This window comes from Cygnus olor, chromosome 15 (assembly GCF_009769625.2).
Source record: "Cygnus olor isolate bCygOlo1 chromosome 15, bCygOlo1.pri.v2, whole genome shotgun sequence".
NCBI classification, from domain to species: domain Eukaryota; kingdom Metazoa; phylum Chordata; class Aves; order Anseriformes; family Anatidae; genus Cygnus; species Cygnus olor.
In genome coordinates this window covers 5,567,901-5,591,803 of record NC_049183.1, presented here as the reverse complement: position 1 = coordinate 5,591,803, position 23,903 = coordinate 5,567,901, and the positions used below count along the sequence as shown (strand labels likewise).

At 68.9% G+C, this 23,903-nt stretch overlaps 4 protein-coding genes across 10 annotated transcripts; 3 read left to right on the top strand and 1 right to left on the bottom strand.

Annotated features, from left to right (window-relative positions):
• Positions 1 to 567: 567 nt before the first annotated feature.
• SEPTIN12 (septin 12) lies at positions 568 to 11,221 on the top strand. 3 transcript variants are annotated; one of them, XM_040574466.1, is made up of 11 exons: positions 568 to 764; positions 2,905 to 3,873; positions 8,847 to 9,032; positions 9,309 to 9,437; positions 9,535 to 9,616; positions 9,706 to 9,843; positions 9,929 to 10,046; positions 10,131 to 10,226; positions 10,312 to 10,408; positions 10,586 to 10,637; positions 10,777 to 11,221. In XM_040574466.1, exons 1-11 carry the CDS (start codon positions 710 to 712, stop codon positions 10,919 to 10,921), a joined length of 2,067 nt encoding a protein of 688 aa, XP_040430400.1. In that variant the 5' UTR covers positions 568 to 709; the 3' UTR covers positions 10,922 to 11,221. The 3 variants fall into 3 exon arrangements, with proteins under 3 accessions (XP_040430400.1, XP_040430402.1, XP_040430401.1); XM_040574468.1 differs by lacking the exons at positions 568 to 764; positions 2,905 to 3,873 and adding an exon at positions 3,937 to 5,574; XM_040574467.1 differs by lacking the exons at positions 568 to 764; positions 2,905 to 3,873 and adding an exon at positions 5,604 to 5,902.
• Positions 11,222 to 11,387: 166 nt separating this feature from the next.
• MYADM (myeloid associated differentiation marker) lies at positions 11,388 to 12,963 on the top strand. The gene has a single exon (XM_040574499.1). It carries the CDS (start codon positions 11,970 to 11,972, stop codon positions 12,834 to 12,836), a length of 867 nt encoding a protein of 288 aa, XP_040430433.1. The 5' UTR covers positions 11,388 to 11,969; the 3' UTR covers positions 12,837 to 12,963.
• A 1,017-nt stretch (positions 12,964 to 13,980) lies between these two features.
• On the top strand, positions 13,981 to 20,551 carry LOC121078366 (cytoplasmic phosphatidylinositol transfer protein 1-like). 5 transcript variants are annotated; one of them, XM_040574491.1, is made up of 10 exons: positions 13,981 to 14,091; positions 15,789 to 15,880; positions 16,621 to 16,769; positions 18,030 to 18,118; positions 18,245 to 18,252; positions 18,362 to 18,433; positions 18,561 to 18,656; positions 18,742 to 18,897; positions 18,960 to 19,023; positions 19,703 to 20,551. In XM_040574491.1, exons 2-10 carry the CDS (start codon positions 15,833 to 15,835, stop codon positions 19,966 to 19,968), a joined length of 948 nt encoding a protein of 315 aa, XP_040430425.1. In that variant the 5' UTR covers positions 13,981 to 14,091; positions 15,789 to 15,832; the 3' UTR covers positions 19,969 to 20,551. The 5 variants fall into 5 exon arrangements, with proteins under 5 accessions (XP_040430425.1, XP_040430429.1, XP_040430428.1 ...); XM_040574495.1 differs by having other exon boundaries at positions 14,024 to 14,059; XM_040574494.1 differs by having other exon boundaries at positions 14,034 to 14,052.
• A 9-nt stretch (positions 20,552 to 20,560) lies between these two features.
• On the bottom strand, positions 20,561 to 23,324 carry MSS51 (MSS51 mitochondrial translational activator). Its single transcript, XM_040574476.1, has 6 exons — positions 22,965 to 23,324; positions 22,539 to 22,694; positions 22,268 to 22,392; positions 21,498 to 22,061; positions 21,071 to 21,164; positions 20,561 to 20,969 (listed from the first exon to the last, which is right to left on the bottom strand). Exons 1-6 carry the CDS (start codon positions 23,141 to 23,143, stop codon positions 20,759 to 20,761), a joined length of 1,329 nt encoding a protein of 442 aa, XP_040430410.1. The 5' UTR covers positions 23,144 to 23,324; the 3' UTR covers positions 20,561 to 20,758.
• Between the last annotated feature and the right edge of the window lie 579 nt (positions 23,325 to 23,903).

The window sequence follows — 23,903 nt, the reverse complement described above, 5'->3', positions numbered from 1 at the left end:
CAGCCCTGCCTGCACCACCACGTTTTCCTCCTCTTGCTCCAAGCAGGAAATCCCTGGGCCTATGGTGTAGAGCCCACCCGGGACACCCACGACCCCAGCCCACCCGGGACCCCCACATCGAGCAGCACCAAGGCGGATGCTGGGAGCATCCCTGGAAGGGGGGCAGCATGGGGCAGGGCCGCTTGGTGACCCCTTTGCACGGGTGCTGCAGAGCCAGGCGTGGGGGTCCCCAGCTCTGGCAACCACTCTGCACTCCCACCACGTGGGTGGCGGGGGGGGGGGGGGGGGGTCCCGTCCTCCTCCTGCACCCACGGGTGACCCCCATCCTTGGGGGCGAGGGGCTGCAGCATCCCAGGGCGGCCGTGGGGATGGCAGGGGTCCGGCAGCGTGGGGTGGGGACAGCAGCCACGGGGACGGGGCTGGCGGGGTTGGGACCACCGGAGCCCCCCAGGCCGGGCCCGGGGAACCGGGTGGGGGGATCCGGCCGGGGCGGGGGCGCGGGCAGCGCCTCCCCCCGCCGCCCCCGCCCCCTGCAGCCCTCCCCTCCTCCCGCTCCTTTCCCCTCCTCCTTCGCCTGCTCGCCCGCACAGCCCAGGGCAGCCGCCGCCGTCCCGGACCGGGCTGCGCCGCTCCGCTCCAGTTCCGCTCCGGTTCCGCTCCGGTTCCGCTCCGGTTCCCATGCGGCGCGGCCCCGCGGCCCCCCGCGCCCATGGCCCGGCTCTCGGTCAAGGAGCACCTGGACGGGATCCTCTCTGACTTCGAAGGTGAGGCCAGGATCCCCCGCCCCAGCCCCCCCAGATCCTCCCCCGGGACCCCGCTGCCCCCCAGACCCCACGCGGGGCTGCGCTCACGGCTGGGTGCGCGGGGCTGGGCTCGGTCCGGGAAGGGGTGCGCGCGTGTGTGTGTGTGTGTACGTGTGTGTGTGTGTGTGTGTGCATGCGTGTACGTATATACACACATACGGAGGGGTGCGTGTGCGCTCCCCCACGCGTGCACGCCGCGTCCCGCGTTGCGCTCCCACCCGTCGCTGCTCAATGGGGCCGGGCACGGGGAGCCCGATAGCACCGAGAAGTTTTTTTTCCTTTTTTTTTTCCTTTCTTTTTTCTCTTTTTTTTTTTTTTTTCCTTTTCCTCTTTTTTTTCTGTTCTTTTGGGTTTTTTTTTCCTTTTTTTCTTTCGGCCCCAAATCCTCCCTCGTTGCTCGCCGGAGGCCGCGGCGGGTCGGGGCAGGGGCTTGGGAAGGGGCAGGGTGGGGAGGAGCGGGCGGCGAAACCTGACGCTGGGGCTGCTGCTGCCCTCGCCGGGGAGGAATGCGAGCACCTACCCCGGCCCCCCCGGGGCTGCTCCGCCGCCCCCGCCCTGCCCCTGGCTCCGGGCACCGCGGCCGGGCAGAGGATGGCGAGGGTGGCTCACGGCTGGGGAAGATTTGGGGTAAAAGGAGGTGGTTTGGGGTACCCCCGGGCTGCGGCGGTGGAGAGCAGCGCAGAGTGGGGGGAGCCGCCCCCCCCGTGTCCCCATCGCCCCCGTGTCCCCACCGCCCCCGGCAGCCTGGCTGCCTGGGAAATACCTGCCCTGCGGAGAGCTGTTATTAGCATCACCCGCGCCCCGGCCCCTGACCTCTGCCCAGCCCCGGGCACGGGGCCAGTGACCTGAGGAGGGGACGGGGCAGCGAGACCCAGCCCAGCCCCATCGCCCCCTGGCCAGGTCCCCATCGCCCCCACCCCATCGCCCCCGCCCCATCACCCCACTGCCCCCAGCACTGATGGGGCCATGGCCAAGCCGGGCAGCGGATGAGGCTGAGGAAGAAGAGGATGAGGGCGGCCTCACGCCGGTGCACGTGCCAGCACAGCGGGGAGGACGGGGCGCCGCATGGGGCTCCCCACCGCGGGCAACTCTCAGTGGGAGCTCTCCGTGGGGAGCCGGCACCAAACGGTGCCGCTTCGGCAGATCTGGCAGGAACACGGCTCCCGGGGGGCCCCGCACTGCTGAGAGAGGGAAAGAGGGAGGGAGGGGGCGGCCACCCCGCGAAGGCGCTTCCTGCCCGCGGGGGCTTCATGGGGGTCCCGGCTGCTCAGACCCACCGCGGCGGTGCCTGGCGGGCCATGAGGGATCACTGCCCCTGGGGGAGTGGGATGCCCGACCTGGGCCCCAGCTCGCCCCCCGCCACTGCCAAACGCCCCGTGGCAGGCGGCTTTGCTCCGCAGCCAGGCGCTGCGATGCCCAAAGGGCTGCGAGTGGGCGGGGGGCGTGCAGGGGAAGCGGGAGGCACGTTTGCACTGACAGGAGCCCCGGGGACGCGGCGTGGGCTGGTTACACACATTTAGAGCTGTGAACCCTCCCGCGTGCTGCTCGTGGGGGAGCGGAAGAGCCCTTGGCAGGGCTGTCGCGGTCCGCAGAGGCTGAGCACGTGCCCTGTAACGTTACCGCTGCACGTAGCGATAGCACTGGCCTGCCTCGCCATCAGTAGGCTTCAGGGTTAATGCCCTGGAACATGGCAGGAATCCTCAGCACTGGTGCCCGCAGCTGGAGCTGTGCTCCTGATGGATGCAGGACAAGAGGGTCTGGCGGGGATCTGGTTACGCAGGGCCGGATCCCTTACAGGGGAATAAAGCGGGCAGTGTGCTGCGCGGGGGAGCCGGGGAGGCAGTGGCACCGGCCGGCCGGCCCGCAGATAAGCCGGGGAGAACAATGCCGTGGGGCCGGTGGCAGCGATCCGGTTTCCCATCCGGGCCGGGCTCACAAACGGCTCTTTGGCACCCGGCTGCACGGCAGGAGACTCCGGGTGCATGGGGTAGGGGGGTCTCTGATGAGCTCCGGGCTCGGCCGTGGCTCTGACAATGCCGGGTGCCATCGGGTGCCACTCTCATACCACCTCTCTCTCTCTCTCTCTCTCTCTCTCACCCAGCGCTCAAGAAGTCGTTTGAGGCAGAGGACACAGAGGATGTGGACGAGGTGCCCGGCTCCCCTGCTGCATCCCCATTGCCCTCGGGTGCCGTCGAGAGCCACCGCTTGCTGCAGCCCAGCCCCGCGCCCCGCATGGGCACTGGCCCTAGCCCGTCCCACAGCCCGCTGCTGCAGAGCCGGCTCAGCACCAGCCTCGCCGTCAGCCAGGGCCCCAGCGGCAGCGCCATTGCCCGCGTCGCCTCCTTCCAGACCCGCCCGGGGCCGGGCAGCGACGGCGAGAGCCTGCGCAGCTCCTCCTCCAGCCTGGAGAGCCCCGCGCCCTCCCAGCCGCCAGGTGCCCCCCCGGCCACCAGCCGCGGCCTGAAGAAGGTGCCGTCCCACAGCAGCGTCTTCCCGGCGGAGCCAGAGCGTCCCCTCCACGTGGCCACCGGCCACGGCTCGCTGCCAGCGCTGGACCTGCACATCGCCGAGGAGCCGGGGGTCCCCCCACCGGCCTCGCGCCCCCCGCTGCCGTGGGGTGCCCGCAGCCCCACCGCCCAGCCCTGTGCCCACCGGCCTTCCTCCCCCTCTTCCTCCTCTTCACCCACCAAGGTGGCCCCGGGGCCACCCCGGACGCAGCTCAGGGTCTGTCTCAGCGCCAGCCCCCGCCTGGCCCGCCCGCCCCCCCGGGGCCCAGGGGACACCACCCTTGCTGCCACCATGGCCACCGACCCTGGCGAGGCTCTGTCCCTGCTGCTGCCCCCCCAGGCAGCCCCCTTCAAGCTGGTGTCCCAGCCACAGACGGTGCAAGTGAGCTCCCAGCCCACCTTCCTCGGGGGGCTGGTGCTGATGTCGGGGACCTCAGCAGCACCAAGGGATGGCGGTGGCACCAGTCCCCCCATGGGGAAGGCCTCCAGTGCCAGCTCAGTGGGGCCGCAGGAGCCCAGTGAGGCTGCAGACGGCTGCTGCACCCCAGGGACGCCAGAGCACGGTAGGACTCGCTCCCCTCTGTCCCTCTCTCCCATCCCCACCGGGACCCCTTGCTGTCGGTGAGCCCCGTGGTGCGCTGTGTCCCGGTGCTGGTGCCACCTCAAGCCACCCCGGCTGGTGCTGGGGACGTGGCCATGGCAGTGCCAGGCTGGCCCTGAAGCACCCGCTGGGGACACTGCCACTGTCACCAGTCCCCACCTGCATCCTTCTCAGTGCCCAGTGCTGCGGCGCCGGGTGCTTCGGGGCTCAACCTGGCACGGCTCAGCACGGCGCGTGGCAGGGGGGCCGCACGGCACGGAGCCGAGCACGGTGCTGGCAGCGCTCCCGTCCCGCCCGGCCCCAGGGTGCCTGGCGAGCTTTCCGCGCTACCCCCCGGCACTAATTGTTTTCCCCGGTGTGGGGAGACAGGTCGGGACACATGTGCTGCATCCGCCACAGCGCCAAGCGCCGGGGCCGTGCTCATGCCTCGTATCGCTGCGATCTTGTCCCGCGTCCAGCGCTTTCTTCCCTCCTCATCCCTCCTCGCCTTGGCACGGGGACAGATCCTGTTGCCTCCCTTCCCGCAGCGGCCCGGGGGCGGAGGAGGTGGCGGGGGGCCAAGGTCTGCTTTGACATGCTCGCACCACCCGCGCCCCGGGAAGGGTGGGGAGGAAGCGGGGGCCACGGGCCCCCCCACGGCAGAGCCCCAGCGGACCCTCCTGGGGTCCCCAAGCCACCGCTCCCGTCCCTAGGCTGTCCCTGCACCGGTGGCTTCATCCCTGCCAGCGGTGTGGTGTGCAATGCCCACATGCCCAGGCTGCAGCTCGTGGCTCTTGGTGTCACCCATGGGATGTGGGACGTGCCCATGGCCCCGTGCCACCGCAGGCAGGGCCCCGCGGTGCCGTGTCCCCTCACGGCGGTGGCAGCACGGGGCCCCCAGGCGCAGGGCACGGCCGCGTCCCTGGCGCAGCCTCCCACCGCCGCCTGCCCAGGCGTCCGTCCCCGAGCACGGCGCGGCCCCGGGGATGGAGGGAGGACGCCGGGGTGGCCAGGGCACGGCCGCAGCCGCCGGGGCCGCCTGTTTACATGCCTGGGGATCATGGCCTGTCTTGCTCAGGTGCCTTGAAAGCCGCCGTCGCCGGGGCTCTAAGTACTAACGCTCGCGAAGGCATCCATACATCTGCTCCGGGCTGCAGTGAATCATCCTGCAGCAATGCCCGTGGCCGAGCCAGCCCGGCTGGACCCGAGCTGGGGGGGGGACACAGCAGGGTCGGGGCGCTGGTGACAGGGCGGCCTGGCTGAGCCAGGCTGTGGAGTGGGCGCAAACCGGAGGGCAGCGTGTGGGCACCGGCACTGGGACAGAGGCTCCTGTGCCGGGAAGAGGTGGGGACGGGGCAGTTCCTCTCCCGGGGGACACCAGGGCCTGAGCCAGTGGCACCCACGGGTGCACGCAGCCACAGTTTGCCCTGGGTGTTGGGGGCTCTTGGTGGTGTGCTCGGGCCCGCTCCCCTTTTCGGGAAGCGCTGAGCTTCACTTCCACAGCCGCCGTGTTTCACTTCCACACCGAGCGCCCCAATCACCCACGCAGGGCCCCGAGGCGAGGAGGAGGAGGAGGAGGAGCGGAGGAGGAGCCGTGGGCTGCAGCCTCCCTCCTGCCTTGCACCCCAGGAGCCATTTGGCCCCAGTGACCAGCTCGTGGTGCAGCGGCACGGCCGGAGCCGAGGTAGGGGCGGATGGAGGCGCGCAGGGAGGCTGGCGGGTGTGGGGTGCTGGGGCAGGTCGAGCGCCCCGGTTCCCATATGCGCGGTGGGCAGGGTGCTCAGTGTCACGGCAGGGTTTTGGTCCCTGTCGCTGCAGCAGGGCCCCATGGTCTCACTTCCTCTTCTGCTTGCGGTGGGCGCGCGGCACCCAGCCCGCAGCATGGCACCCAGCCCAGTGCAGCTCCACGGCCAGCCCGGCTCCGGGTCCGGCCTTGGACGGGGCTGGTCACCGCTGTCCCCTCGGGTCCTGCATGGCGGTGGGAGAGGTGTTTCTGGGTCACACTCGGCTGGGTGAGGACCAGCTGTGGCATAGTGGGCACTGTCACTATGGCATGGCCACCACGGGCTCCTGTAAGGGGCAGGGGATCTGCACCCCAAAACCCTCCGTCCCCGCACCACAGGGGCTGGCTCACTGCGGCTGCATCCTGCGAGCCTTTTGGCTGTGCTCCCCGCGCCCAGCGATGCTCAGCTCCTTTCCCATCGCCGCCTCCCGCCACCCTCCACCCCGTGAGCTTATTACAGGCTTCTCCGGCCAATGTGCCGATTAACCCCGCATCAGTAATTAAACCATTCCGGGATACCACGGACCCGGGCTTACTTGTCCCTGCCTGGAAAATAAACCATCCTAAATGAGCCCTGGAACAGGTCCGTCTACAGGGAGCCATTATCCTGGGCCACATGAAGAGATAATGAAGAGCTCCCTAATGGCCCCACATGGGCCGCCCGGCCGCCGCGCTCTTGGCCGCGGTTTCTGGTGGAGGGCGGCGGGGTCGCCTGCGGCACCGGGGGGCTGGCGCCCTGCCGGGGGGCTGTGGGCGCAGCACCCAGCGGCTCTGCGTGGCTCCACCCGCACCCCTCCGGCTGTTTGTGTCTGCTCGGCGCTGCCGCCGGCACGGCACAGCATGGGGCAGGAGGTGACAGCCGTGCTGGCAGCCCCTGCGTGGGTATCGCAGCCCTGGGAGCCAAGAGTGCAGGCGCTGTGCCCTGCCTGCGGTGGCCAGGCCCCCTGGGGTGGCGATGGGTGGCGGTTCGTGTGGAGGTGGGAAAGCTTTGTGGGGCGCTGGGGGTGTCTCCTGCTTGGGGGAGCAGAGGTGAGGTGGGGACACGCGGGATGCTCAGGGCTGGCCCAGCTCCTCCTGCCCACGCTGAGCTCGGGGTGGTTGCGAGCGAGTGGCGCTCGTCCTCCTGGTTGTGGCTTGGGGACTGGGGGTGGGGGCACCATCGGGGTGGCTGCAGGCAGTGGCTGCATCGCTTGGTTCCGGATCTGTCCTGGCAACCTTGGGGGCAGGTGGGGGTCCTGGCACCGCATGGTGCTGAGGTGAGTTGGGGGGCAGGGCAGGATGAGCCCCCCCAGCTCGCTCCAAGCACCCACAGGAGCAGGCACTGCTGCAGGCAGCACCCTGCTGCCTGCCCCCCCCCCCCCCCCACCAGCTGGGTGTCACGGCTGTCACCAGGAAGTCCCAGGCTGTTTTGACATTTCCGAGGAAAGCCCCAGCCAATGCAGCCAAGGGCGCTGGGGTGCCGTGGGCGGATGGGAGCTGGGCCATGCCAGGTTTGGAGAGAGAAAATCTCCCCCCGGGAGGATGGCGTGCGCAGCACCCTGCGGTGCTCCCCCCCTGCTCCCAGCCCGGCTGCTCGCCAGGTCATGCAGAGCTGCTGTCCCCATCCCTGCCACCTTCCCGGTCACCGGCTGCATCCTTGCAGACACAGCGGCTGATCCCGCACCTCCCAGCAAGGTGGGCTCGTGCCCACTGGTGGGCACAGGGCACCCGGTCCCCCCTCCCCGGGATGCACAGCACTGAGCGCATCGCTCCATCCGCCTCCCGGTACTGCCGGGGCAGGCCCTGCGGGTCCCTGTCCCCAGGACACATGGCACGTGGCTGCGTCGGCAGCTTGGGCCGGCGGCAAGCTGCTGCTCGAGCCTCGCCAACGCCAAGAGATGGCTGGCACATATGTGCCAGGCGGGGAGGCTGCGGCGTGGGCTGGGGGACGCAGGCGCCGTGGGGCACTGCGGCAGCAGGGTGGGCAGTGCCAGGCGTGGGGGTCCCCGGTGCTTCCCCCACCACCGCCCGGTGCCAGGTGGGTGCCCCGGGGACAGCCCTGGGTGCCACGGGGCTGGTGGGGGTGCTCAGGGGCCACCCACACCGTGGGTGCTCAGTGTGCCGTTTGGGGATGGGGGCGTCGCCGTGCCGGGGTCCCCGTTGCTGCTGGCTGTGTTGGAGGCTGAGCTCAGAACGGGCAAACTCGGTGCATGGGCGGGGGGCGGGGGAGGCAGGGTTATTGCCATGCTGGGCATGTGCGAGCGCAGCCGGGCGCCAGCCCGCGATTGAGCCCCGGAGGGGACGGGACCGGGCTGCGGCGCGGCAGCGGCCAGGGGACAGGGACACCCGCGGTCCCCCCCCAGTCCCCAGTCAGCTGCGTGGGAGCGGGGCGCTGAGCAGGGACGTCGCGTCTCAGAGGTAGGACCCGAACAATGGCCGTGCTGGGAGGGGGGAGGAGGAGGAGGAGGAGGAGGAGGAGGAGGGCTCGGGGGCCCCTTGAAGCTGCCACACAAAGGGCTGGGGTGGGCGGAAGGCAAGGGGCTCTGGCTGCACGCCCGGCAGCTCTGGTCCAGCTGGTACCCGGTGGCACTGCGGTGGCACTGCCACCCTTCACCCTCTCGGAGCTGGACACGCGTCTCGGTGCTGGCCCCCGTGGCGGTGCCACCGCCTGCGCTCCCCTCCTGGGTTACAGGTGCCTGGTGCAAAGCAGGGTGCGGTGCCGTGCCCGGAGCCCCCCGGTGCACACCAGGGCTGCACCACGAGGTGCCCGCTGGCCATGGCACGGGGTGACAATGAAGGATGCTGGTGGCTGGGACCGGGTGCCAGTGCTTGTGACACCATCGCTTGCCGAGCTGCGGGTGGCGTTGTGGAGGGCTCAGGCGGATATGGGTGCTCGGTGGTCCACATAGGGGCAGAGTCGCCCCAGTGATGCTGCTAAGGGACGCCCACGTCCCCTCTGCCCGTGGTGCCGGGGGGGGCGGCGCGCCCCGTTGCCGAGCTTTGCCTTGCCAGCTGCCAGGAATGCGCCGGGGCTGCGTGCCCGCCGGCGCAGCTGCTACTGGGGTAACGGCGGTGGGGCGAGCAGCAGCCAGCCTGGGCGTCCTACCAGGCACGGGAGTAAGCTGGGGACAGGGTTTGGGGGCGTCCCTGCTCCTCAGCAGCCCTGGGCTCACCCCGCATTCGCCCCCACGCAGGGAGCAGCCTGGAGCCCCAGGAGAGCAGCATGGAGGCGCCGGCCATGCTCGAGGAGCTGCCCCCCGGCGCTGCGCCCGGCAAGGGGACGCATGAGCTCTTCGGCTACGTGGGGATCGAAGCCGTGCTCGACCAGATGAGGGTCAAGACCATGAAGACGGGCTTCGAGTTCAACATCATGGTCGTCGGTGAGCGCTCGTGGGGCTGGTGGCTGGAAATGTGATGCCACTGTGTGGGGGGAGGATGGGAAAAAGCAGGCTTTTAACAATAAATTGGGGAAGGATGAATCCCGTCGCGTGATACGGTGGTGATGCTTCCCACGGCACCAGGAGCTGGGCAACTCATCCCAACCTTGGTCCTGCAGGACTGGGATGCTCCTAAATGGGTACCGAGGCGTTATCATAGGGAGAGGGGTTATAAATACCATCAGAGGGGACAAAGCAGAGCTGCTGGTGTCCCCGCAGGGCAGAGCGGGCTGGGGAAGTCCACGATGGTGAACACCCTCTTCAAGTCCAAAGTGAGCCGCAAAGCCTCGCAGCCCGGCCAGGAGGAGCGCATCCCAAAGACAGTGCAGCTGCAGTCGGTCACCCATGGTAAGGCCACCGATGCGGTCGTGTCCCTTAAACCCTGGGGAGAAGCAGGGGAAGCCTCCTTAATGCGTGGACCCCGCTGACCCCACATGCCCTGTAGTCATCGAAGAGAAGGGTGTGAAGATGAAGCTGACGGTGACAGACACGCCGGGATTCGGGGACCAGATCAACAATGAGAACTGGTAGGGCGCAGCCGGGGGTGGGGGGTGGCAGAATTTTGGGAGAGGTTGAGCCCCTGCGGGGCTCTCTGATGCCATCCCTTCATCACCAGCTGGGACCCCATCATCAAGTACATCAACGAGCAGTACGAGAGGTACCTGCACGAGGAGATCCTCATCACCCGTAAGAGGAAGATTCCGGACACCAGGGTCCATGGCTGCGTGTACTTTGTCCCCCCCACGGGACACTGGTGAGTACCACCACGGTGCCCCCACCCCTGCTGGCACCCATGGGCGCTGCTGGAGGGGCAGCAGGGTGACAGACATCCCTATCAGGCTGAGGCCCCTCGACCTGGAGTTCATGCGGAGGCTCAGCAAGATCGTCAACGTGGTGCCGGTGATCGCCAAAGCCGACACGCTCACCCTGGAGGAGCGGGCAGAGTTCAAGCAACGGGTGAGGGCACCCCCGGGGGGGCTCCTGGTCCTGACACCCCCCCCAAACTCAGTCCAGCACCATCTCACACCCCGTGCCCCGCAGATCCAGCAGGACCTGAAGGCCCACGCCATCAGCGTGTACCCGCAGGAGGACTTCGACGAGGACCCGGATGACAGGTTGCTCAACAACGTGATTCGGGTGAGGGCCGGGATATGCTGGCGTTTTGCGGGCTGGGGGGAGCACGGTGGCACCCCGGGGTGACCGTGCACCCCTGCGCCTGCAGGAGAAGATCCCGTTCGCCGTGGTGGGGGCAGACCAGGAGCACCAGGTGAACGGCAGGCGGGTGCTGGGCCGCAAGACCAAGTGGGGCATTATCGAAGGTAAGGGCAGCCAAGGGGGACCAGGGTGCCACCAGGGGGGCCTTGAGGGCAGCAGCACCCCTGGGTGCACCCTTGCCTGGGTGGGTGCTCTCCCCATGGCGTGGGGCTGTGCCCGAGCTCTGGTGGCCCCCAGCTGGCCCAGGACGTCCCCACAGCCTGCTCTGTCTTGCCTTGCAGTGGAGAACCCGATGCACTGCGAATTCCCCATGCTGCAGGACCTGCTCATCCGGTGAGCCGGGGAATGGGGCTGGGGGTGCCCAGGACCCTGCTGGAGCACCCCAGGGTGGGGTTGGGGGGGCACCCCCAGCCACGGGGGCGGTGTGTGACGGTGACTTGGTGCCCTTCCTCCTTGCTGCCACCCCGGGCAGGTCCCACCTGCAGGATCTCAAGGACATCACCCACAACGTGCATTACGAGAGCTACCGCGTGCGGCGGCTGAATGAGAGCAACCGGGTGGCGCTGAGCCCCGCCAACGGGCTGCCGGGCAAGGACGAGGACGACAGCAACCTCTGAGCCCTGGGACCCCGGCCCCCGTGGCGGTGACCGTCACCTGCCCCACCAGTGACTGTGCTGCCCCGCGCCACCTCTGCCAGCTGGGGACGGACCCACGCCCCCCAGCATCACCTTCCCCTGTCCCCGGACACCTCGGCAGGTGCAGGGGAACGCCGCGCACCCCCCCCGGCCCACGCTGGTTCAAGGATGTGAGCAGAGGGGGCTCCCAGGGTGTCCCCGTCCCCAAGTCACCCCCAGCCTCGCCACCGGGCTTCACCAGGATCCCCTGAAGCCTGCTTGGCATTAAAGGTGAAGCCGGAGCCTTCAGCATCCGCCATTGTCATCCTCCCCCTGCCACCCCCGCGGCGCTGTCCCTGGTGGTGACAAGGGGGCAGCTGGCCAGGTGCAGGGCGGCCGGTCACAGCGGGGCTGGCGGAGCACGGGTCCCCTCCCCGCTGTCACCCCACCGGCCCAGCCCGGTGACGGCAGCGGGCACACCCGGACTTTGAGCCGCTTATCGGGCCACGGCCGTGCCCGCAGGGAGCGGCAGCAGCACCCGGAGGTGTGTGGGCTACACCCAGCTGCTCCCCGCTGCGTCACCCCCTGGTGGGGACCCCGGGCCCCCTCCCTCCCCCCTTCATGGGGACATTTCCAAGGAGCCCCCAGGATTTCAGGGTGCAGCACCCCAAAATCCTCACCTGCAGCACCGGCAGGGCGCGGGGGCCCCCTGGGTGCTGCTGGGGTGCGGGAGAGGCCCCTTTGCACCTCCCGCCCCCAGGGCAGGGCCCGGGCTGGTTGCCAGCACCCGCCCCCCCCGAACCGTCACCAGCAGTGCCGGCCCCGCGTTAATGATCCACCCGCCGCACCGCCGCCAGCCCCGAGCAGCCGTGCGGGGCCGTGGTGGGGACGGGGACCGGGGTCTGTGGCGCGGGGACCCCCGGGGATGTGTGGGGGCCGGCAGCCGGCGGCTCCCCACCGCGCGCCCCACCCCTCGGTCCCGGCACGCAGATAAGAGCGGCAGGCGGCGGCGGCCACTTCCCGGCGCTCGGCGTGGGAGCTCGGCGGGGCCATGGCGTTGGTGACGGTGAACCTGCGAGCCGTCACCTCCTGGGTGGGCATCGCCCGGCTCTTCGCCATCCTGCTGTCCTGCATCTCCTTCAGCCTGGTGGCCTCCACCAGGAACTTCGGGCCCCCCTACGGGACGTGGTGCATGTTCAGCTGGTGCTTCTGCTTCATCGTGACACTGCTGATCGTCCTGCTGGAGCTGCTGGAGCTCTACCCCAAGCTGCCCCTCTCCTGGGATGACTTCACCTCAGCCTTCTCCATGCTGGCGGCACTGATGATCTTCACCAGCTCGGTGGTGTTCCCCTCCGCCTTCATCACCAGCCCTTGCAGCAGCAGCTCCTGCATGCGCCAGGCGGCCGCCACGGCCATGTCCTGCCTCTGCTTCCTCGCCTACGCCCTCGAGGTGGGGCTCACCCGCGCCAAGCCGGGGGACATCAGCAGCTTCCTCTCCACCGTGCCCGGCCTCCTCAAGGTGTTTGAGGCCTATGTGGCGTGTCTCATCTTCTCCTTGCTGGATTCCTACGGCTCCCAACCTGGCCTGCAGTGGTGCGTGGCCGTCTACTCCATCTGCTTCATCGTCACCCTCCTCATCATCATCTTCACCATCGGCCGCTGCCTCAGCTACATGCCCTGCCCGCTGGAGAAGGTGCTGGTGGCCTACAACGCGCTGGCCATGGTAATGTACCTCACCGCCATCGTCATCTGGCCCTTCTACAGCTTCAAAAACACGAGCCGGCCCAACTCCTGCGACGCGAACTGCTCCTGGAACAAGCACCTGGGGGTCACCTTCCTCACCATCTTCAACTTCCTCGCCTACCTTGTGGACCTGGTCTACTCCACCAAGATGGTCTTCATCAGGGCCCCTCCCTGATGGCGGCGGGGCGGGCGCGGGGCCGGGCGCGGAGCTGAGGAAGAGGCCGGACGCCTCGGAGAGCTCCTTCCTCCCGGCCTCCCCCTGGGCCGGGGGGCAGCGGTGGTGCTGGGGGTGCCGGTGGGGGGGGAGCAGGGTGCGGGGGGATCCCGATGGCCTGGGGGCGGGGGGGGCTTTGGGATTAAATTGGGTCATTTTTCACTTGTTTCTGCCTCCACTTTCTTCCCCCCGTTTTCTTTCCCTGGCTGGGGCAGGGGGGGCTGTTCTGGGTCGCCTCCTGGGGCCGGGTGGTGGCAGGGGGACACCGGCCTTCAGCAGCTTCTCTTCTCTCCTGCCCATTGCCGCTGGAGTTAAACGGGGCATAACCAGGAAAAAAAAACAACCCGGACGCTTCTGACTTGGCATCGCAGGACCCTGCAGAACGGGTTCGGGAGGAATGTGGCTGCTGGGGGGGGTGGGCAGAGTCCCCAAGCCCTGGGACAGGTCTGTCACCATCACCGGGGTGAGAGCCCCACGGCTCACGGTCACGCTGGCTGGAGCGGCTGCGCCTCCCGCCCCGTGCCTGCTGTTTCACACCGTGGTGGCACCAGGGAGTCCCCTGCCTGAGGACACGGGGGAGCCACCAGCGCCCAAGGGGTGCCACTGCGAGGCCGGTGGCACAGCAGGGTGCCACCACGCTGGGAAGAAGGGCGCAAAGCGGTGTGGGCATGTCCTGCAGGAAGGGCACCGGCATGGGGGACAGGCACCCACGGGGCACAGTGTCCCTGCGCTGTCCCCAACCCGCGCTGTCCCCAACCAACACTGTTCCCAACCTGCGCTGCTCCCTCGGGTTCTGCCTCCCCAGGCCTCGCGCTGCTTTTAGCCACGTGTTTGGCCCCAGGCTGCGCTCCCCCTGCTCCTTCACCAGTGCCACCACCGTGCCACCGCCTTGTCCCCGCCACCTCCCAGCCAGGTGCCACAACCCCACGGTGGCCATCACCTCGCCACCGTGACCTCCGCCCTGCCGGTGGGGCCCGTGCTCGGCTACCGGAGCCTCTCGAGGCAGAAATTTTTTGAGCAAATAAAGGAAAAAAAAAACCGCACACCCCGGCGCAGCCCTGCCCAGCGCCGGAGCGGAGCTATTTTTAGTGCCCGAGTTGATTGAAATTCATAGAGGAAAGAGGCGCGGGAGCGCGCGGCGGCCGTCACCGGCGATGAGTTGCGGCGCTTGGTGCCGGTAACGGGTAACGCGGCGGGGCTGCGGCCGGTGGGCACGGTGAGGCTGGGGCGCGGGGAGGCAGCCACAGGTGGGCTGGGGGCGTGCGGGGTGTGGGGGGGCTCCCAGCCCGCTGCACCCCACGCAGGGATCTGGGGGTGTCTCTTGGCCCCGGGGCGCGCGGTGGCACCGGGAGCAGCTGAGTGCTGGTGGGCGTAGGGAGCACCGGTGCTGTACCGTGCTATGGGGTGCCCGGGTGCTGTGCTGTGGGCAGCTCCGGGGCCGGGCCGTGCTAATACGGAGCCCCCGTGCCGTGCCGTGCCGTGCCGTGCCGTGCCGTGCTATGGGGTACCCAAATAGCGCGCTATGGGGAGCGCCGGTGCTGTGCCGTTGCCGTGCTGTGCCACGGGGAGCCGCCGTGCCGTGCCGTGCCGTGCCGTGCCGTGCCGTGCCGTGCCGTGGGGAGCCCCGGTGCGGCGCGGTTGCCGGTGCAGGAGCGGTGCCGGTGCCGGTGCGCGGCGGATTCCTCCCCCTAGGGGTCGGTGTGCACCGGAGCGGCGGCGCGGGAGGCGGCAGCTCCTGCGCACGGCCCGGGGCGGCCGGGGCACGGCGGCGGCGGGGAGCGGGCACCGGCGAGGGCCCGGGTGAGTGCGGCCGGGGCGGGGGGCGCCGGGGCCGGGGGCCCCCCCTCACGATACCCGAGCCGGCAGCCGGGGCCCCGGGATGAGCGGGGTGGGCGGTGGGGAGGGGGGCGATGGAGCACCGGGCACCCCCCTCCCGCACCCCCGGGCCGGCTGGAGCGCACGGTTCAGCCCCAGGCTGGCTGGGGATCCCGGGGGGCCCCCGGAGGGGTCCCCTCCTTCAGCTGGCTGCACCGCATGCGAGGGCCACCTCTGTCGCTGGCGGTGGGTGAGGGGGGTTTAGCTTCTTACAAGCCAGCACCAGCGCCCGGCCCCCCTTCCCCACCAGCTGGAAGCCCCTGTGACCCCCCGAGATGTTGCTGTGGCCCTCAGCGCCCCTGTGGCCCTAGGGACACCTCCGTGTCCCCGTCTGGACAAGCAACCCCCAGGCAGCCCCCATCAGCCTCCCCCAAGGGGACCAGGTCTGAGCCCCACTTGAGGTGACTGCCTGAGGGCTCGCACCCCCGCCATGTCCCCTCTGCGTCCCCTCTGTGTCCCTTGTGGCTGCAGGCCATGGCCAGGAGCCCCCCAAGGCTGCTCCAGCTGGAGTGGGGACCAGGGGCAAGTGGGGCAGCCTGGCAGTGCCCCTGGCTGGGACCGGTGTCACCAGGGGAGGGACCCCCACAGAGCCCCAACCTCGTGGGGACACGGCTGTGGGTGCTACCTGGGGGGCACCCAGGTGGGAGCAGGATTGGGGTCAGGGTCTGTCCCCATGGGTCTTATCCCACCCCTCCCATTGTCCCCACAGCCGTCTGTGTGGCAGGATGGGGATGTGGCACCCCAAACTGATAGCGCCGTTTTTGGGAGGGGGGTGGGGAGAACAACGTACGTGTGCTCCAGGACAGCTGCACCAGGCTGTGGGTGTCTGCGCGGCAAGGAAGGGGTTAATGCGTGCCGCGGGGTGTCGGGGTGCCGGGGTGTCCCCGTGGCCGGTGCGCCCAGGCTGCTCCTCGCACCGGTGACCTCGCACCACTGCCATGGCAACGGCGCGTGAAGTCACTGGTGCTCGCGGCGCGGTGCCAGCGTGGGCGTCCGCTCCCGCAGCCCGCTGTCACCGCGCGCCCCGTGTCCCCCCAGGATGAGCTGCGCCCCCGCCAGCGCCGACGCCTGACCCTGCCACCATGCTCGTCAAGGAGTACCGCATCTGCATGCCGCTCACCACCGAGGAGGTGCGTGCGTGGCCCCCCCGGGGGCGCGGGGGGCACTGGGTGGTGGTTCTGGGGGATCTGCCCGCAGATGGGCTGGGGGACACCGTGGTCCCCGCTGCTGTCCCCTCTGGGGCAAGGACCGTGCCTCGGTTAAGTCATTTTGGCCACGGCTGTTGGGTGCGGGATGCTCTGTGTGGTGTTTTGGGGTGCGAGCACGGGACCCCCGGCACGTCCCATCGCTGTGCATGGCGTCCCCGGGGCACAACGCCTGGGGCAGCGCAGAGGTGGTGGGCAAAGGGCTGCGGTTTGGGTGCTGGCGGAGCAGCCCAAATCCCCGCCGGCAAGCAGCAGCGATCAGTGGGGCCGTTCTGGGGAGCAGGGGCTCGCAGCAGCTGCGCCCACACCTGCGGGTTTCTGGCAGCACCTGGGGAAGGTTTGCGGTTAGGCGGAGCGGCGAGGAGACCTGCCTGGCAGCCGGGATGATGGATGGGATCTCCGGCACAACAACAACGCGGTTATTGCGCCGCCGCACCGCCGAGTACGGGCACACACGGCCATGGTTTTTTTTTTTCCCTGGCCCGCCCGGGCAGGCAGGCAGGCAGGGAAATCACTGCAGGTACCTGGGCAGTAGGAAGGGCAGGATCCGGCCCTCACCCAGGCATGAGAGCAGGGGGACCCTGGGGAGAATCCTGCCTGCTGCACGGCTCGGGCTCTGGCACCGCTTTGCTCTGTGCCTCAGTTTCCCCTCTCGCTCACTGCAGTACCGCGTAGGGCAGCTGTACACCATCAGCAAGCACAGCCACCAGGAGAGCGAGAAGGGCGAGGGCGTGGAGGTGGTGAAGAACGAGCCCCACGAGGACCCCGTCCACGGCCCCGGCCAGTTCACCGAGAAGCGCGTCCACCTCTCCAGGTGAGGCACCCGCCCGCGGTCCCATCCTGCCCCAGCTCCACGGGGACGCTGCTGTGCTGGGGGGCACAGGCAGGCAGTGGTGTGACCCCGTCCCTGCTTCCAAAATCCTCAGGGAACAGCCTTCCCAAAGTGGGGCTGCACCTGCCTCCTGGGATGCGCCCACCTTTTGGGGGATGCACCCATCTCCCAGGGGTGCCACCATCTCGTGGGGGCTGCACCTGTCTTGGGGACTGCACCCATCTCCTGGGGTGCACCCATCTTCAGGGACTGCACTCATCTTTGGGGTGTGCCCATCTCCTGGGGTGTGCGCACCTCCTGGGGGCTGCACCCATCTTTGGGATTGCATCCATCTCCTGAGGGCTGCACCCATCTTCAGGGACTGCACCTATCTCCAGCGGCGCACCCGTCTCCGGGGGTGCACCCATCTCTTCGGGGCCTGCACCCATCTCCTGGGGTGTGCGCATCTCCTGGGGGCTGCACCTACCTTTGGGGACTGCACCCATCTCCTGGGGTGCACTCATCGCCTGGGGGCTGCACCCATCTTCGGGGACTGCAACCATCTTAGGGACGTGTACATCTCCTGGTGCGCACCCATGTCCTGGGGTGCCCCCATCCTTGGGGGCCGCACCCTCTCCCGGCACGCACCCCTCCACGGGTCCCGCAGGTGGTAGGGCACCGCACCGCCCCAGGCTCTGCGGGGACACCCCCGGCTGCTGCCCTGCCCTGCCCGTCCTGGGGTGCCCCCGTGTCCCCACACGCAGCCCCAGGTGCCCGTCGGGCATCCGCAGGCACGCGGCGCTGCTGTCCCCGTGTCCCCGCCGCCAGCTGCGGCGCGCGGCCGAGCGTGTACCGGCAGCTCCCCCGCCAGGGAGTCGCTGGCGTTAGACGGGATATTTTTAGCTGCGGCACTCACGATTCTCCTCCTGGGGATGTTATTTATAACGCCTGAAAATTAATCAAAAAACACCGCCCGGCTCCCCGCCGCCGGGAGGGAGGCAGCCGCCGTGGCGAGCGGGGCCGGATCCTGCCTGGGGAGCGGGGCCAGGGGTGCCTGTGGGGGACAGGACCGTGATGGGGACCTGGTCCTGGGGTGATGGGGAGGGTCTTGGGGTGATGGGGGGTCCCTGTAGGTTCTGGGGTGGTGGAGGGGTTCTGGGGAAGGGGTGAGGTCTCTGGGGAGGCGATGGGGGTCCGGGAGCTGTGCTCAGCAGGGCAGGGCCATGCTCCTGGGCCGTATCCTGCCTCCCTCCCCTGCAACAGCAAGCTGCCGAGCTGGGCCCGGGCGGTGACCCCCCGCATCTTCTACATCACGGAGAAGGCCTGGAACTACTACCCCTACACCATCACGGGTGAGACCCGGGCGCGGGGACGGGGCCGCACGGCACTGCGGGGCCAGCCGTGTCCTGGTCTCACCTCTCCCTCTCTTCCCCCACGGTGCCACCCCGTGATGCTGGCGTGCCGCGGCGTCCCTGCAGAGTACACGGTAAGGAGGGGGCACGGGGGGACCCGCTCCCTTTCCCGTCGTGTGGCTGGGGAGGGGGCGCCGGGGTGGGCGTCCCTCGGGGACCAGCTCCCAGGCGCTCTCCCCGCAGTGCTCCTTCCTGCCCAAGTTCTCCATCTACATCGAGACCAAATACGAGGACAACTGCGGGGACAGCGAGAACGTGAGTGGCACCGGCCGTGTCCCTCCCTGCCTCCTGAGCTGGCGGCATGGCTGAGACCCGGCAAACTCATTGAGGGGGGGCACACGCGGCTGGTGCCGACCCCTCTCACCCTCCCTCCCCACCCCAGATCTTCCGCAGCGATAAAATCCTGGGCGACCACGAGGTCTCGTTCCTGGACATCGCCTTCGACGAGATCCCCGAGCGCTACTACCGCAGCCTGGAGGTAACAGGGCTGGGGGAGGAGCTCCCTGGGGTGCCCCGCTCCGGGTCCCCCCGTCCCCGGCTCATGGCCCCGCTCCGCGCCCCAGGACCCCCGGTTCTTCAGCTCGGCCAAGACGGGCCGGGGGCCGCTGCGGGAGGGCTGGCGCCAGCACACCAAGCCCATCATGTGCTCCTACAAGCTGGTGACCGTCAAGTTCGAGGTGTGGGGGCTGCAGACGCGCGTGGAGCAGTTCGTGCACAAGGTGAGGGCGGCCGAGGGCGGCGGGGGCCACGCGGGTGTGGGTGCTGACGGCCGGTGTCACAGGTGATCCGGGACATCCTGCTGATCGGGCACCGGCAAGCCTTCACCTGGGTGGACGAGTGGTGCGGTGAGTCCCCGTGGCGTCCCCCAGCCCCTGCGCACGGGACCCCCGATGCCACCAACCTCGCTGGCTGTTCCTCCGGCTCCCCGTGCCCCCTGCCCGCCCTGCCTGCCCCCCCCAGCTCGCTGCCCGCTTCGCTGCACGCCCAGGATCGCGCTGGGCAAGGCTTGGCCGAAGCGTGGCTGTGGCCGGGCGAGCCGAAATGGCCGCCTCTGGGGCCACCGTTGGTGCCATTGCAGCTCTCTGCCTTCCAGACGTGTCCCCGGGAGAGGTTTGCGCCTTCGAGACGCAGCTGCAAGCGGCCGCAAGCCCAAAGCTGGGGAGCCAGCCCCCCTAGCTCCCGGACGGCCTCTGTGTGTACGTCCCGTTGGGTTCCCACCTCGGCACACGCCGGTGGTCCCCCGTGCACATGGAGCCCCCCTGCGCCACCGCTGCGCCCCCCGGCATGGCTCGTCCCCCCCGTGCGTCCCCTCCCCGCAGGGTCCTGCTGCCACCTCGCCTTCGCCCGCTGCCCTGCGTGCCCCCTCCCTGCCCGTCCCCTCTGCTCCAGCCCTTGTCCCCTTCCCCGCGTGCAGCTCAGCGGGGAGGCCGTGCCCGGGGCTGGCACCTGATGGGGTTGGGGCCGCTGGGGGGTGCAGGACGAGGCCGTGCTGGAGGCGGCCGCGAGCCCGCGTGTGCTCGGCAGGCATGACGATGGAGGAGGTGCGGCGGTACGAGCGGGAGACGCAGGAGGCCACCAACGAGATCATCGGCATGGTGGCCCCCACCATTTCGGTCAGCGAGGTGGGGCAGCCCACGGCCACGCACTCGGCCCCCGCCAGCGCCCCTTCCACTCCCCTCAGCGACGAAGCCCCCGACTTCCTCGCCCCCCCCAAGGCTCGGCCCCGCAAGAAGTCGGCGCCGGAGACCCTGACGCTGCCTGCGCTGCGGGAACGCGCCAGTGCCGAGTGAGGCCGCGCCGTGACACCTGCCCGGTCGGACTGTCCTCTCCTCCGTGCCAGCCCTGCCACCCGCCTCGTCCCCTCCGACGGATGCCGACCCCGAGGGGGGAACCCGCCGTCAGGGCGCAGGGGAGCCCCGTGGGGGTGCCGGCGACCCTGAGCCGCTGCGGGTGCCCGTGTGGGACGTTGCCACCATCGCCACGCTGGACCTGCTGTCTCACAGGGAGGGGACGCCCCGCTCCTCCTCCCAGGCAGCATCGGGCCACGGCAGCATCCCAGCCCCTTTGGTCCAGCCGTGGCCGGGCTGGGCGCGTGGCCGTGCCGGGCTGGGTACCGCCGCACTCGGGGAGCGATGCTCGAGCACCACCCTGCAAGGTAGGCACCGGGCACAGGCGGGTGGGTGTGGGAGTGACAGTGACAGCCCAGTGCCACCTCCTGGGGCTCCCTGTGGGATGCCAGGGGCCACGTCGCCCCACGCACTCCAGGTCTCGCAGTTGGAGGCCGTGCCAGTGCGAGGGGTGCGGGGGCAGGCTCAGACCTGTATTTTCTTTGGGAAAACAAGGTCCTTTTCAGAAATAAAGCTGGAGACGTGGCGGCTGGCTCCCAGCGGTGGTTTATTGGGCTCTGCAGAGGAGAGCTGAACCTGCACCATTGCCACGTCCCTCCTCGGCACATGGCACACGCTGGACACCAGCTGGGATGGGCAGCATGGGGGTCGGGGTTTGTGGGGTGGGCCAGAGGAGGTGGGTCGTGCTGGGGAGCTCACCGATGCCTCCAGTGGAACACGGCTCCCTTCCCTGCTAGTCGTCATCGCTGCCACCCTCCAGCTCCCCGACAGAGGCGGCCGGCCCCAGCAGGGCAATGTAGTAGGAGCTGCAGTAGACGGGCACCTTGTTGGGGCTGGAGTAGACCTGCTCGGGCCGCAGGGAGGCAAAGGGGTTGGCGGCGTAGCCCATGATGTGCGTCTCCAGCTCCACCAGGATCTGCAGCGAGGACTTCAGCTCCTGCTCGCTGCCAGGAGAAGGAATGGAGGAGTCCCATGACTGCGTGGCTGGGGTGTTCCCTGTGGGGACATCCCCGCAGCCAGCTTGGGGGGCACACCGGGGGCTCACCTGTAGACGGTGAAGAGGGTGGGCAGGCGGTAGTCCCGCAGCAGCAGCAGCGTGGGCAGCCAGCCTGCCATGAGGTCAGGGCAGGCGTGGAAACCTGCGGGGACGCATCAGTGAGTGGGGGCGCACTGCCTGTCCTCCTCACCCCGAGAAAGCCCGGCTGGCGCAGCGTGAGGCTGCCAGGAAGGACTGAGCGCCCTTAGCAAGGATGGTCCCCGCTCCCCGCCAGGCTCCGGGTCCTGGGCTGAGCCCCAGGACCGAGATCGGGAGCCTAAAGGCCGGGACCCCTTTGGGTGCTGCTGGCAGCCGAGCCCCAGGGCGTCACCCCCTGTCTGTGGTGGCCCGTGGTGGCATGGTGCACAGCCGTGGCAAGCCCTGGCCATGTCCCAAAGTCCCCAGCAGCCTCGGGTGCTGCACCCTGGGCACTCACCCGGGTGGAAGCCCACCACCAGGTCGGGGCGGGCGGCCAGCTTGGTCTCCACCTGCCCTTCCCAGAAGTCGTGGTACAGGCCCTTGAAGCTGCTGAGATAGATCCTTCCCTGCGGCCCTGGCGTGGCCAGGGGGGGCCTCATGATGGGCCCGTCCACCACATCCACCCCCACCATCACCACCTCCATGCCCTGCTGCCCCGGGAACATCCGCGCCAGCTCGTCGTAGTCTGTCACCCGGGTGTTGAGGGTCTCCACGTGGGACGCCCCCACCACGTGGATGGTGAGGGGCTTGGCGAGGGGGTCGATGCCAAAGAGCCGCAGCCCCAGGCCGATGGTGAGCGGCCGCGAGTGGAAGTCGGTGACGAGGCGCCGGACGGACTCGCGCAGCTCTCCCTCCTCTGGCCGGGGCTTCCCCGCGTTGGCCCAGAGGAGGCTCATGTAGCGCCCGGCCAGGACAGCGCCCAGCTTCTCCTCCAGCTGCCCCTGCATGGCGAACCAGTCCTCCCAGCCTGCCACGTCCCCGGCAGGTTTTGTCCAGGCCTCCGTGGGGAAGGGAATGTCACCTGGGGGCAGAAAAGTGGCTTTTCAGGGGTGGCCCTGCAGGCCAGGCTGCCCGTCCCACCCCCCCAGCAAGCTGCGGGGATGCCAGGGGTGGTGGCACTGCCAGCCCAGGGTGACCAGAGGTGGGAGGAGGGACCCCACACGCTCAGGGGATGGGCTGGGGGGGGGGGGGGGGCGTGTGGGGTGGGAGCAGTGCCCCCTGCCCCACCTGTGAAGACGAGCCACTCCACCAGCCGGTCCAGGGCCACCAGCTTCAGCTTCTTGCAGAACTTCTTGTGCAGAGGCCAGTTGGCACGCTGGCACGCCACGCCGCAGTAATACACGTTCTGGCATCTGAGGGGAGAGAGGCAGCGTGCCCAGCCTTGGGGGTGGCCAGGATCCGTTCCTCCCCCAGCCTCACCCCTGTCACCGGGCTGAACTCGCCCTTCTGGGAGCCCGGGAACACCCAGTCCCACTCCACCACACCGCCTCCCCTGTACCTCTTGCATCGGCGGAGACTTTTGGGGTCAGGGAGGGCATCGGGGAGCTTCTTGCACTCGGCGCAGAACTTGAACGTGTCCTCCATCTTCTGGAACATGTCAAAGTAGGTCCGGATGCCGAAGTCACTGCCCCTCTTCCTCCCGTCCATGGCAGATCTGAAGGGAGCCCAGAAGCATCGGGGGGGTGAGTAGGGTCCTGCCCAGCCCAGCTGGACTCATGTCTTCCCTCTACGTTTGTGGGATTTCACCTCTGGCCAAGACCATCCTGAGCTGAGCTGGTTGGGGACAGGGAGCCACAGGCGTCACCTTGTCCTGGGGGAGCTGGGGCTGCTGGGGGTGCACCCAGGAGCCAGGGGGACAGGGACGCCCCAGCTCAGGGGAAGACACACAGCACCCACACAGCCTGCCCCAGCTGCTCTCACTCACTTGTAGTCCTCATAGCTCTTCATGTTGAGCTTCTGGAGGATGACGTGGGACAGCCCCGGCACGTTGCTATCCATGGCTTGGAAGCCCAGGGAATCCATGTCGGGCACCCTTGCTGCTGCTGGCTTCTTCGCAGGCTTCTTGGAGGCCTTGCGGGCTGCTCCTTGCCCCCGCTGGGCCATGCCGGCGGTGGGACAGAGGGGTCCGGGCGTGGGGGTGCCCAGCTCCCGGGAGACCCGTCCGGGCGTCTCGACGCTTGTCCCCGTCCCACCAGGAGGAGGGTGGTGACCGGGGTGGCAGCCTGGCCGCACGTCCTGCTCCTGGCACGGCAGGGCTGAGCTCAAATGTCAGCCCCAAGAAGGCCAGGCCTCCTGGCTGGTCTGACACCGATAGTGATAGGGAAGCTATTCCCGTCAGCCCCTCCTGGGCAGGGGCCAGCCCACGCCCGGGGCTCCCCAAAAAGGGGCCGGGGAGGGTGATGGGGTGCCCCCGGCCCCAGAGCTGTCTGAGGGAGGTGTTGGGGGATGTGAGGGTGATTCGTGGAAGAACTCTATAACTCAAAGCAACTAAGTTATAAAGTAGGCATGTGGTTTATTTCAGCGCCGAGCACATGTGGGATAGCTCCCAAAGGCATGCGCACCTTAATGCAGCAACCTGCTTTGGTTATATGCAGTAAAAAGTTACATATGCATGAAGTTTCCCAATATGCCTATACATATTCATAACCTATCCCCTCTTTGTATTAAAGTCAGCTCCAAGAAGTCATTTCCATAAACTCCTCCAATCTGTGCCTGCGCAGTGCCTTCTGGTGGTGGTCGCTGGGGGGTCGTGGGGATGAAAGCCGATAACTCCTCTTCATCACCACTGGTTGACCCCCTGCCTTTGTACAGACTCAGCTGCTCCTCGGCTCTTTTCCAAGCCACGAGGTCGGTCTCAGCTGGT

What these genes read in the sequence shown, in the direction of transcription:
- SEPTIN12 (XM_040574466.1), top strand. Translation starts at nt 710, where the DNA reads ATGGCCCGGCTCTCGGTCAAGGAGCACCTGGACGGGATCCTCTCTGAC. An exon ending in GATCCTCTCTGACTTCGAAG is followed by an intron (nt 765 to 2,904) that starts GTGAGGCCAGGA and finishes TCTCTCACCCAG; the next exon opens with CGCTCAAGAAGTCGTTTGAG. An exon ending in CAAGTGGGGCATTATCGAAG is followed by an intron (nt 10,409 to 10,585) that starts GTAAGGGCAGCC and finishes CTTGCCTTGCAG; the next exon opens with TGGAGAACCCGATGCACTGC.
- MYADM (XM_040574499.1), top strand. Translation starts at nt 11,970, where the DNA reads ATGGCGTTGGTGACGGTGAACCTGCGAGCCGTCACCTCCTGGGTGGGC.
- LOC121078366 (XM_040574491.1), top strand. Translation starts at nt 15,833, where the DNA reads ATGCTCGTCAAGGAGTACCGCATCTGCATGCCGCTCACCACCGAGGAG. An exon ending in TGGAGCAGTTCGTGCACAAG is followed by an intron (nt 18,898 to 18,959) that starts GTGAGGGCGGCC and finishes CCGGTGTCACAG; the next exon opens with GTGATCCGGGACATCCTGCT. An exon ending in CTGGGTGGACGAGTGGTGCG is followed by an intron (nt 19,024 to 19,702) that starts GTGAGTCCCCGT and finishes TGTGCTCGGCAG; the next exon opens with GCATGACGATGGAGGAGGTG.
- MSS51 (XM_040574476.1), bottom strand. Translation starts at nt 23,143, where the DNA reads ATGGCCCAGCGGGGGCAAGGAGCAGCCCGCAAGGCCTCCAAGAAGCCT. An exon ending in AAGAGCTATGAGGACTACAA is followed by an intron (nt 22,695 to 22,964) that starts GTGAGTGAGAGC and finishes GGCTCCCTTCAG; the next exon opens with ATCTGCCATGGACGGGAGGA. An exon ending in GGTGGTGGGCTTCCACCCGG is followed by an intron (nt 21,165 to 21,497) that starts GTGAGTGCCCAG and finishes GCGTCCCCGCAG; the next exon opens with GTTTCCACGCCTGCCCTGAC.